This window comes from Grampus griseus, assembly GCF_964374135.1.
Source record: "Grampus griseus genome assembly, chromosome: 16".
Taxonomy (NCBI): Eukaryota; Metazoa; Chordata; class Mammalia; order Artiodactyla; family Delphinidae; genus Grampus; species Grampus griseus.
Genome location: NC_139010.1, coordinates 18302314 through 18315977, shown reverse-complemented (window position 1 = coordinate 18315977; position 13664 = coordinate 18302314). Strand labels below are relative to the sequence as shown.

The window sequence follows — 13664 nt, the reverse complement described above, 5'->3', positions numbered from 1 at the left end:
TGCTTTATTCATCCTACTTTCTTTACAGATTCTTTTAATTCTGATATTCTTCTTGCTTTGTGAATTGAATGTTTCATTATTCTTCCCTCCTGTTCAAAATAAAGGCGTTTAAAGCTATTACACTGAAGAATATAAATTGTAATATGTATTACTGTCATTTTTATTTTTGAATTCGTCTAGTACTGCACTTTTGAACTTCTCTTGTACTCATTATTTCTCCTTTTTGGAACTTATTGGGGGTTTTCTTCAAAGTAGTGAGGTAATGGTTTCTGAACAGATACGGGGGAGGCAGAACACTGGCTGCCTCTGAACACAGTTCTCCTGCAAAGAAGGCAGGCGGTGGCAGTCGGGTTTTTTGGTTGCTGTAGCTTTTATGATTTTAAGCTGTTCCATCACTAGGGATTAGGGTGGAGGTGGCTAGGTCTCCCTCCAATTTACTGCTTAACAACATTTCCTTTAATGGAAACAACGGTTTCTGTCCCTGTTTTTAAAAGTCTATTGCCATTGGCACTACAGTTAGTAAAATTCTTCCTAGATATTAGCAAAAGCCTGACTTAGCCTGTTAGGTTTAAATGTTACCATGAGAATTTTTTTCTTTCCGTAGGTTTTGCAAAGCATTTGCATTGGAAGCTAGAAAAGGACAAGACAGCTGTGGTTGGCTAGCTCCGTCTTAGTGTGAAAATTGTTGGAATGCTTTCAATTTACTTCCTAAAGGTCAAGGGGTACTCTAATTCATATATATATATATATATATATATATATATATATATATATATATTTTTTTTTTTTTTCCCGGTATTCAGGCCTCTCACTGTTGTGGCCTCTCCCGTTGTGGAGCACAGGCTCCGGAAGTGCAGGCTCAGCGGCCATGGCTCACGGGCCCAGCCGCTCCGCGGCATGTGGGATCTTCCCGGACCGGGGCATGAACCCGTGTCCCCTGCATCGGCAGGCGGACTCTCAACCACTGCGCCACCAGGGAAGCCCCCAAGTGATTTTTTTAACTGTCTCAAGTAGAAACTGTGATTTTATCACAACTTGATTTGTGAACTATAACTCAAAACAAGATATACATGTATTCATTGCATGTCAGCTAAAATTGAATTTTAAAATTGTCGAGGATTGAATAAATGATAATATGTATTACTACTTTAAACCTATCTCCTATGCGAACACATTTTAAAAACCAATGTTAATGGTAAAACAAGTCTTATTTGATATTACAGTATAAATCAACCACAAGTATACCACTCACAAAGTCAATTTGGAAATATGGGTAAAGATAGTAGAATGAGTACACACATTTAATTGCATTCCCCACCACAAATCTCTTTAAAGCAACAGTAAAGTGATTTTTCAAAAACATGTAAGTCCAGAAAAATATAGAAGAGAAGAGAGCTTCAACATTTTTGGACCCAAGAAGGAAATGGCTGAGTAGTAACTGACTCAGGAGACCTGAGAAAACGGAATACTAAGTGGACAATGGGAAAAGCTGAGAAGCAGCCCAACTTCACACTGCAGAGCTTCCAAAAGGCTAAAAAATTGGTAACACAATTCTTGGCAAAAAAGGCAAAAGAAGGATGGCTGTAAGGATACCTGTTAGGAGCAGGTGGGCCCCTAGATGTCCTCCCACTTGAACTGTGTGGTGATGCCCCTCCCTCCCCTAGCAGGACCCTGAGGCTTATTCTCTGGAAAGGGTGAATCAGAGGATCGCTGGATTTGCAAATCTCTGGCACAGCTGAGAGTAGGGCTAATAGGGATTAAGTAAAAGTTTATAAAATATTGAGGGCCCCCAACCCTTATTTTCCCACCAGAATGCCAGCAACCAAGTACCTTTCAGAATGGAACAGTCTTCTCTGAAGAATCTGCCTGGCACAAAAGAAAACACCTAAAGATATAGACATTGATAATTTTTTAAGGAAATGATTGTTATGGGTTGAGATGTGTCCCCCAAAAGATATGTTGAAGTCTGTTATAGACTGAATTCTGTCCCCCTAAAATACACATGTTGAAGCCCTAACCCCCAGAGTAACTGTATTTGGAGACAGGAACTTTAAGGAGGTGATTAAAATTACATGAGGTTGTAAGAATGGGGCCCTAATTCAACAGAACTAGTGTCCTTATAAGAAAAGTAAGAGACACCAGAGACATCTCTCTCCATGCATGCACAGAGGAAAGGTCATATGAAGACACAGAGAGAAGGTCTATAAGCTTCCTCGAGGCATCACCAAAAACCAATCCTGATGGCACCTTAATCTTGGATTTGCAGCCTACAGAACTGTGAGAAAACAAATTTATGTTGTTGAAGCTATTTGGTGTGTAGCATTTAGTTATGGTAGCCTGAGAAGACTAATACAAAGTTCTAACCCTCAGAATGTGACCTCATTTGGAAATAGGGTCACTGAAGATATAGTTATATATAGTTATATATATAGATATAGTTATATATAGTTAGGATGAGGTCATACTGGGGTATGGCAGTCCCTTAACCCAATATGACTGGTGTCCTTAAAAGAGGAAGAAGAGAGACTCAGAGACAAAGACACAGGAGGGGAGAACATCAAATGATAATAGAGGCAGAGACTGAAGTGGAGCAGCTGAAAGATAAGGAACACCAAGGATTGTTGGCAACCACCAGAAGCTAGAAACAGGCGAGAAAGGATTCTCAACAGGTTTCAGAGGGAATGTGGTCCACATCTAGTCACCAGAATGGTGAGACAATACATTTCTATTGTTTTAAGACACTCAGTTTGTGGCACTTCCTTATGGCAGTCCTAGGAACAAATTTTTTTTTTTTTGCAGTACGCGGGCCTCTCACTGTTGTGGCCTCTCCCGTTGCGGAGCACAGGCTCCAGACGTGCAGGCTCAGCGGCCATGGCTCACGGGCCCAGCCGCTCCGCAGCATGTGGGATCTTCCCAGACTGGGGCACGAACCCGCGTCCCCTGCGTTGGCAGGTGGAATCTCAACCACTGCGCCATCAGGGAAGTCCCCTAGGAACAAATTTAATTGCCTAGTCAGATCACCCTGTAGTGAAGATCACATTCAGCAAGCCTCTTCATGGGTATAGGACTTCGAATCAGCTTTTCATTATAATACTCAAATACGAGCAGAGAACCAAGGATCATCCAACATCTCAGAAAATCATACATGAAAAACAGAGATTGAAACAAACAAAAAAACCAGAACTCAAAGGACAGAAACTGTAGAAAGAACATGTCTAAAAAGAAATCACTCATATCCTCAGACAAGAAAGGAAGTTATTTTAAACAAAATAAGAATAGGGCGCTATCGAAAAAGGGAACATTCAGAGAATAAAAGGAGCTCTTAGAAATTAAACACATAAGAGAAGATAAAATTGAGGAACTCTACCATAAAATAGAGCAAAAAAGATAGGAAAGAGAAGAAAAAAAGGTCAAAACATTAGAGAATCAGTCCAAGTGGCTTTCTAACTGAGTAAAAGGAATCCCAGACAGAACAAATAGTGAAAATGAAGTGGAGAAAATCATAAAGAAATAATTATAACCAAATTTCCCAGAGCTGAAAAACAAAGGATTCCCAGATTAAAAGAGCCTACTGAGGGTTTAGCAAAATTGATTATAATTGGCTCACACCGAGGCACGTCATCATGAAATTTTAAAACAACGGGGACATAGAAAAGATCCCACAAGCAGGTAAGAATCAGAATGCCTTCAGACATCTGCACAGCAACACAAGAAGCTAAAAGACAAAATTCTGAAGGAAATTCTGAAGGAAAATTATTTCCAGCCTATCATCTCAAAAAAAATCTACCTCTTGGGCTTCCCTGGTGGCGTAGTGGTTGAGAGTCCGCCTGCCGATGCAGGGGACACGGGTTCGTGTCCCGGTCCGGGAAGATCCCACGTGCCGTGGAGAGGCTGGGCCCATGAAGCCATGGCCGCTGAGCCTGCGCATCCGGAGCCTGTGCTCCGCAACGGGAGAGGCCACAACAGTGAGAGGCCCGTGTACCGCAAAAAAAAAAAAGAAAAAGAAAAAAAAAAAATCTACCTCTCAAAAAGCCTTCTCAGGAAGAAGGCATTGCATCAAAATGAGGAAGTAAAATAAGAAAGAGGAAAACAGGAGATCAAGAAATCTAAGGATCTAAGACAAGAGTCAGTTCAGAGGGCTTCCCTGGTGGCACAGTGGTTGAGAATCTGCCTGCCAATGCAGGGGACATGGGTTCGAGCTCTGGTCTGGGAAGATCCCACATGCCGCGGAGCAACTAGGCCCATGAGCCACAACTACTGAGCCTGTGCGTCTGGAGCTCGTGCTCCAAAACAAGAGAGGCTGTGACAGTGAGAGGCCCACGCACCACTATGAAAAGTGGCCCCCACTCGCCGCAACTAGAGAAAGCCCACGCACAGAAACGAAGACCCAACACAGCCAAAAATAAACAAACAAATAAATAAATAAATAAAATAATAATAGAAAAAGAGCCAGTCCAGAATATCTAACGGATGAGAATGCACTGAGAAGAAACTCACACAACTGTCACAGAGTTTGAGTCTAAATTTGCAATGAGAACAGAGGATACCAAAGAAGTGAACAAGACAAAACAAAAAAAACAAAGACAATACCACAGAAAACAAACTATTGGGCAGAAGAAGAATGGTCGCAGTAGGATACTATAGGGATCAGATGCAAATAGTGTTTACATTGTGAAAAAAATCTTATATAACAGGTACTGATTTAAATACTTTGTGTTCATTAACTCATATAATCCTCACAACCACCTGAGGAGGTAAGTACTACTACTGTTCTCATTTTCCAGATAAGGAAATTGAGGCAAAAAAATAACTTGTTCAGGGACTTCCCTGGTAGTCTAGTGGTTAAGAATCTACCTTCCAGGGCTTCCCTGGTGGCGCAGTGGTTGAGAGTCCACCTGCCGATGCAGGGGACACGGGTTCGTGCCCCGGTCCGGGAAGATCCCACATGCCGCGGAGCGGCTGGGCCCGTGAGCCATGGCCGCTGAGCCTGCGCGTCCGAAGCCTGTGCTCCGCAACGGGAGAGGCCACAACAGTGAGAGGTCCGCGTACCGCAAAAAGAAAGAGAGAAAAAAGAAGAAGAATCTTCCTTCCAATGCAGGGGACGTGGGTTCAATCCCTGGTCAGGGAACTGAGATCCCACATGATGCGGATCAACTAAGTTCGCGCGCTCTAGAGCCCGCGTGCCACAACTACTGAGCCTGTGTGCTCTGGAGCCTGCTCGCCACAACTAGAGAGAAGCCCGCATGCTGCAATGAAGATCCCGCATGCCGCAACTAAGACCCGATACAGCCAAATAAATAAATAAATAAAAACTTGTTTAAAGATACAGCTAGTAAGGGATAGGGCCAAGACGGTAAGACAAGCAGCCTGGTTCTAGATGGTTCTTTATATTCTATTGCTTCTTTCTAACTTAGCCTCAATAATGTAAAGACTGAATACTGATCCAATCCAAATTACAACCTAAAGACACTGGGAGGCTACAGGGAAATTATGCAAGTATACAGTGACATTGGGTAACTACTGAATCATCTTTAATAGAAGGAAGTCAACTGACGAGATCCCTCTGAAAAATTAAGAAGCAGCAATATGAGCATGTATTTAGATGTGGAAATAAATACTAAAGGATCTGGATAAAAGAATTCAAAGTAGTTGCCTCTAGAGTCAGAAATAGGGATGAGGAGGGTGGGGAACTACAGTTTTTCATAATAAGCCTTGGACAACTGTTTGATTTAAAAATTATAAATAAGTACAGCTTTGATAAAAGCAAAAACTAAATTAAAAGTAGATCAGAAAAGAAAATAAACAGGAATGTGGCCCTGACAAACCTAATTTTCAAAAAATTAAAAAAAAATCCCCCTTTAATCAGTGAGTTAATCTTTACACTCCCCAAATTATTAAAACCTTTTAATCAAATGAGTATTTTTAATCCAAAATATGAAAAGATGCCTGGGGAGCACTTTTGACAATAAAGGAAAGTTCTTTACTATGTTTTTTCACTATGTTTTTTCCCTTATAACTAGTAGACAAACTTCTATCTAGTAGACAGAATTAGTAGACAACTTCAGATTTTACCAACTGACGAGAACTGTAGAACTAGCATGTAGCATATTTGACCACTTTCATATCACCCAAATATTCAGTCACAAATTAGGTCACTTTCAAAAGCCAAGTCAACAGTGTTTTAGAGGGCCTTTAAAAAAGTAATCTCCCAGGGCTTCCCTGGTGGCACAGTGGTTGAGAGCCTGCCTGCCGATATGCAGGGGATACGGGTTCGTGCCCTGGTCCGGGAAGATCCCACATGCCGCAGAGCAGCTGGGCCCATGAGCCATGGCCGCTGAGCCTGCGCGTCCACAGCCTGTGCTCCGCAATGGAAAGGGGCCACAACAGTGAGAGGCCCGCGTACCGGGGGAAAAAAAAAAAAAAGTAATCTCCCAGAGTTTTCCCTGTTCTTTGTTCTTGCTCATAGTAAATCTCAGGACCAAATGTCTGATTCTGATTTGTAAGTGCTTTTAGCCAGTCTTTTTCATTGCCTCTTTCTCCAACATTCTTAGAGTAAGAACATTGTTTTCCTAGAAAAGTGACAGCAATTATACACGACTTGGAAGTAAACACTCTATTTTCAAGTCATGAGACGGTATAAGCTTGAAAAAATTTGCAAAACCATTCTAATTCTTCAGTGAGTTTACATTTCAATTACTGCAAGACTGAAAGACTTTAAGTAGGCCATATCAGCCACACTACACAGGAAATTATATCCTAGGAAAGCTCCGTTTTAAAAATAGGCAAAGGAAGAAAGGAAGGTTGCCAAAATACACAGCACTTTCCATTTGTTTTGATTTGAATACAGCATCTGTTTTATCAGGTGCAATCTACTATTTGCAGGCTTAAGGGGAATGGTAGTAGTTACGGTTCGAAGAAGTAAATTAATAAAAAATGTTTGCTTTCTGAAAATAATTTTGAAGTAGATATCAGTAGAATTTAGGTAACAACCAAACACGACAAAGTAACTGGGTTTAGGGATAAGTCAGATTGGACTGTGTACTCCTTAACCCAGTAGAATCAAAGCTGAGTAACTAGACTAATCCACTTAAGAAACGTACATGCTCTTGAAACACTATTTAATATTTCTTATATACTTAGAAGTCAACTCTTCTTTCTTCTTTTATTCACTCATTAAAAAAATATTGAGTACCTACTATGTAACATGTACTGTTCTAGGTACAGGAATATAGCAATTAACAAAGCAACAGAACTCTCTATGGAGCTTATCTGGTGGGGAAGACCAACACAAACACATATAAAAAATACAATACAGATAGTATAAAAGAGTATTAAAAATATAACAGGCGAATTTTAAGAAGGTTAATTTTACTAAGAAACTACCATATACAAAGCAAATTTGGATGGGATTACCATACAAGAGAACTTTGTGAGAACAGAGTTTTGATAAAACTTCTATAAGTCAGAGGTAAAATTGGATGACTAAGTTTAGGTGAGACTCAGCAAGAAAATGATATTCAAAATTTTTGTCGGCCAAAAAAAAAAAAAAAACACCAGACCATCCAGAAAAAGATTTGCTACCTTTAGTAAAACACTTTAAAAAAAAAATTTTTTTGTCGGAAGTAAATTTAGGTTGGAAATATTTAAAGAACTGCCAAGACTATACAGAACTTTCAAAAACTTCCCGTTTCGTCTTTAACCATTTTGATCACGGTTGATTTAGATGCTTATGGGTCCTGCCCTAGTACTGGTTAAGCTGCCTCATTGCTCTTCTTAGAAAATATCCATACAATTGTGGCCCCTGAAGATCTACCTTGGAATTAATCAGAGGCATATTCACTGGCTGGTTGTGAAAGCTCTTTCAACTTTTTCGTGAAGATAGAATCCTCATTTACTTTTCTAATCTGGTACCATTCCTGCCTTAATGATCCACGTGACTCTGGGCAAGTTAATTCACTTCACTGAGCCTATAATATTCTAATATTCCTTACTACTTTACAGAGTTGTAGTGAGGGCCAGTGAGATATTGTAGTACGCAGAATAATGTCCCCCACCCCAAAGATGCCCACGTCTTAAGCCCTGGAACCTACGAATATGTCAGGTTGTGCGTTAAAGGAGAAATCAGGCTGCAGTTGGAATTCAGGTTTGCTAATCAGCTGACCCTCAGACTGGGAGAGGAGCCTGGATTACTCAGGTGAATCCAGTGTAGTCACCAGAGTCTGTATAAGTGGAAGAGGAAGGCAGAAGGGAGAACCAGAGAGTTGGCAGCTTGAGAAGGTCTCAGTCAAGTGTTCCTGGCTTTGAAGATGGAGGCATACAGCCATAAGCCAAGGAGTGTGGGCAGCCTATAGAAGTTAGCAAAGATAAGGAAACTGATTTTCCCCTGTAGCCTCACCAAGGAATGTAGCTGTGGATCCATTTCAGATTTTTGACCTCAGAGACTGTAAGAGAATACACTTGTGTTGGTTTAAGCCAGTGTGTGGTAATTGTTATAGTAGCAATTGGAAACAGTAATATACAAAAGTATTTTGAAATTGGGAGGAAATTATATAAATGTAAGATGTTATCTTTCTAGTATTATATCTGCTTAGTCTCTTCAGCAGACTTGATGGCAGACAACTCGGTCACCAGGAGGTCTCTAGAGCTGTATCAAATTTCCTTGTCAAAAGCAGATTCCTGCCTTTCCTGTTTCCGTGTCTATTTTTGCGATCGCTCTAGCTCTCGTTTAATTTGTGAAGCAGAGTTGATTACCATGCAATAATCAAACCAATGCCAGCCACCTGCCTTTCTAGTTTCTCTTCAATTACTCATGATTCTGATATTCCCAAAGGGATGGTCAAGAAAACTTTTTCCAATAATAGCATTTAAGTCTCAGCAGTTACATCTTGGGGTTGAATCCCTTACTGAGGATAGCTTTGAATAGGGGAACACCTGGACATTCTTAGAAGCTTTAGCTCCTTGATGTTCTTTCCAAGATAATTAAGACTTTCAGATACCCTGGTTAATATTGTTCAAAAATGCTAAAAACTTCCTTAAAAAACGGAAAAGAACAGGCTATAGATAAAAAAAGGCTTTTAAATGACCCTAAAAGTGATATAATATGCTCTGGGGCTGGAATAGGAAAGAGATACTAGAAATCTTAATGATATAAGGTTAGAAAAAAAAATTCCCTTGTTGATTTTGCTCCATCGCAGTGTCAACAACAAATTGGCCCTTGCCATTGGTACTTGCCAACAACAACAAAAAACTTTTTCCAGATTTGTAATACTGTAGCAAGATTATGTATAGATAATTCTTAACTTTGTTTATGAGTTATTCTGTAAAAGCTGTGCAAGGCAATAGGTGAAGTATATCTCCAAATAAGCATATACGCAGATATGTATGTATATCAGTACATGTCAAGTCTTATAGTTTTTTCATCAGTTTGAATAAGAATGTTAATAGATTCTCTTCCATAGGTTACTTTATCTTTAACTTATGAAGGAGAATTAAAATTTCAGGGTTAGGGGGCTTCCCTGGTGGTGCAGTGGTTAAGAATCCGCCTGCCAATGCAGGGGACACAAGTTCAAGCCCTGGTCCAGGAAGATCCCACATGCCGTGGAGCAACTAAGCCTGTGTGCTACAACTACTGAGCCTGTGCTCTAGAGCCTGAGAGCCACAACTACTGAAGCTCGTGTGCCACAACTACTGAAGCCCGTGCGGCTAGAGCCTGTGCTCCGCAACAAGAGAAGCCACCACAATGAGAAGCCCGCGCACCACAACGAAGAGTAGCCCCTGCTCTCAGCAACTAGCGAAAACCCGCGTGCAGCAGCGAAGACCCAATGCAGCCAAAAATTAAATGAATGAATAAATTAAAACATTTCAGGGTTAGACCATTCTTATTAATCCCAAATTTATAAAATAATCTAGTAATAAAAATTTATAGACCAATCTAGTAATAAAAATTGAGTGTTGCATTAAGGGATAAAACTCACAAATCCATGTTTTTAAGTCCTTAAAAGTTAACATTAATAAAGTTAAATTGACGCATAGTAAGAAATAGACTAATATTTTTATAATGGTTCTTAGACCAACACCTAAATAACACCATATTTTCTGCCCTTTTAGCATTAATTAAGACATAACGGGTCTGTTTCTTTTTATTATAATTTGTTATGAATACCTTTATATTTCTTCTTGCTAACTTACCTTTTATTTTAGGAGATGGTTATTTGTGTGCCTGCTGATAATACCCTTATATTATTAGAGCTTCATTTTCAACTTGTACTTAACTTTTTTTCCCAACAAAAACATTGCACATTTGGGAAGGAAGATAGGAGAATACCTCAAGCAGAAATAGGTACACAAAGACACACAGAGGCTTACCAGTTATTGTTTACCCTGGGTGTATAATACTCTATAGGTAAGATGGACCCAGAGTTGAGAAACATATCACCATGTACTTCAACTATATAATTAATTAGGTTCAGAAAAAGGATCTCATTTAATAATAGTATCATAAACATTTCAAATAAGGATCACTGTTTTGGCCAGTACAATTATTAAGTACTAGCCAGTTGTATACTCCCAGCTCATATTTTCGTGGTGTTTGGAAATGAAGAGCAACTCTTATTTTTATCTTTCAAAAGAGAATTCCAATTAAATTCAAATATGACACCGTAAGGCAAAGTGTTGTCTATGGACTAGCGCAAGGCTGTGAATTGTTGCTGTTTTGCTTTAAATACAAAATTGTCAGTAATTTCAGGTCTACTGAATCTAATAATAAAAAAAAGTTGGGGGCTTCCCTGGTGGCACAGTGGTTGAGAGTCCGCCTGCCGATGCAGGGGGCACGGGTTCGTGCCCTGGTTCGGGAGGATCCCACATGCCGCGGAGCGGCTGAGCCCGTGAGCCATGGCCGCTGAGCCTGCGCGTCCGTAGTCTGTGCTCCGCAATGGGAGGGGCCGCAACAGTGAGAGGCCCACGTACCACAAAAAAAAAAAAAAAAAAAAGTTGGGGCTGTATTTCGTATGTTCTTGGGGTTTCGTTTCATTTTTCTAGTAATTATTTTTAAATTTTATTTTAAAAAGTATTTGTCTATGACTTAATGGAAATTATTTAAAAAGAAAACAAAAAATCCCAAACTGGTCCTATACCACAGGTAGCTTGAGAACCACTGTTAACTGAAGAAACTTGCTTGTTTCTAAAAACTAAAGTATGTCAGTACCATAAAACAATATTTGAAGAATTTATTTATTAATACATGGCCTTTCAAGCCATTAACAATTACTTTAAATTACTAGGACTTAATGTGGTTCCATCTCTTAAGACTGCACCAATCTTAGATCCAAGAGATAAATATATATATTAAAAGGACAGAAAAATTTCAGAGCTCAACTGAATAACCTCTCTACCTCTGCTAGGTATATTCCACCATTCTAATTAATTTGTATATACTTTACTTCAAAATTAGTTTTATACAGAAGATAAAAAGTGAATATAAATGTTCAATAGGATGGGTTAGCTCTAAAGGTTTCAGAGCCTCCCCCTACTCAAAATACAAGAACAAACTACCCTGAACAAATAGAATAAAGAATATGTTCTCTGGTCATTCAATAAGTTGGATGACAAGGCTACCATCCAAGATCCCTTGTAAAGAACCATGGCTATATATCCAAGAGAACTGAAATTAGATACTCAAACAAAGCCTTGTACACAAATGTTTATAGCAGCACTATTCGTAATACTAAAAAGCTGGAAACAATGCAGTTGTATGTCAATGGATAAATGCAGAAACAAAATGTTCTATGTGCATACAGTTTTACTCAGCCATAAAAAGGAATGAAATAATGATACATGATATAATGTGGATGAATCTTGAAAACATCCTAGGTAAAAAGAAGCCAGACACAAAAGGTCACATATTACATGATTCAGTTTATATGAAATACCCAGATTCCATACAAACAAAGCAGACAGGTGGTTGCTAGGGGCTGGGGGGCAGGGGCAGTGTGACAAGTAACTGCTTAACGGGTATGTTGTTTTATTTTGGAGTGATGAAAAATCTTTTGGAAGTAGATAGAAGTAGTGTTTGCACAAGATTGTGAATGCCACCAATTGTTCACTATGAAATGGTTAGTTTTATGTTACCTGAATGTCACCTCAATTAAAAAAAGAACCACTGCTACTGATGTGCAGTTCTCAGTGTTGACTGCTTACCCCTGTTGATTAACCACTCATAAGCTATGCTTTTGCTATTCTCTGAAAATTCCCTTCATCACAAATAGTAAACTTATGCCAGGATTTATAGGTGGGGAAGCCCATTTACCATTGAACATTATGGATAAAATTGGGAGGGAGAACTTACAGAAATGTGTAAATAAATGAATGAATAATAAAGAAAGGAAGAAAATTTTAAAAATTAGTGAAATTAAAAAAAAAACAGTTAAGGAATGGGGAAGAGGAAAGTAAAAGAGAAAAGAAACATTGATGACTGAAGAGGAAATCATTACAAATACAGTATGATTCAAGAAGAAAAAAGATTGTAATTGTCAGTAGTCATGAGGTATCTGTGTATTTAAATCAATTAGAAAGGGACAAAACAACTATGAAGGAAGAAAAAAGGTTTTGGGACCAGAGAGATATTCTTGGTGTACCTATCCATTTACAAGACTAAAAAACAGACAATTTCCCAACCTCTTATTTTACTGGGACTTAAAGTCTGAATGAATAAGAGATCCAGTTACTCATTTGGGGATCATACTTATTTAAATGCCAACTGACAGCAAACTATTTTTGAAACTCCACTTTGCAATTGTATTCAAAATTAGTTTTAAAAAAAGACTAACTTTATTACATTTATATCACATTTTTAACCCAAAACATTATTCCAGCTGTTTCTAAAATAATGGCAGTTTTTCTAGTATTGTATATAATGGATACATTCAACTAGAATTGATCACTCACAAAACTATACTTACATACTCCTTCACATTTTTTGTTTTCACAGCTTTGTATGAATAATATGCAGGATAAAGCATTCCAAACACCAACCTAAAAGTAAAAAGTACAAGAGGACTAATCAAACATAATAATGCTTTTAACAGCTCATGAAAATTTCACCTAATAGAAAAGTAGCAAGTACATGGAGAACGTATGACAGTGTAAATGTGTATGAAAACTTTGTGTATAAACTAAATCCACTGAGAAAAGCAAACTACACACACACCACATCTTTATCCATTCTAAAGTAACTCTTAAAGCATTCATAAAATGACAATCACTAATAGGACTTAATTTAATGCTCTCTGTTACAATTATTTCACCAAATTCCATATCCAAGAAGGTGTGTGTGTGTGTCAGATATAGAGATGGAATGACACAGTTTATATGGTTTACAATTGGCATTTTCACATATCATGGAATTTTTTGTCTTCAAATATTAGTCTACAGTATTAATACCTTCATTACATTCCACATTGAGATTCACATAATTTATTTAAACAGTCCCATATTTATAGGCTTTTGGTTAATTTCCAGATTTTTGCTATTGCACATAATACTGTGAAAAACATTTCTATGCACACTGATACACACTTCCTGGTTGCGATATTGCTGCTTCAAAGAGTACACACATTTCTACTTATTACCAAAAATGCCCTCCAGAGAAGTAGTTCCACTTTGCATTC

The 13664-nt window shown here is 38.6% G+C and overlaps 1 protein-coding gene across 2 annotated transcripts in view; it reads right to left on the bottom strand.

The window, feature by feature from the left end:
* The window catches only part of REEP3 (receptor accessory protein 3), a 98827-nt gene that overhangs the window by 39663 nt on the left and 45500 nt on the right, over positions 1-13664 (bottom strand). For both annotated transcript variants that reach the window (XM_082673271.1, XM_082673272.1), the window contains exon 2: positions 12957-13029. In XM_082673271.1, the coding sequence (XP_082529397.1) occupies positions 12957-13029 (73 nt within the window). The remainder of the gene's footprint in view (positions 1-12956; positions 13030-13664) is intronic.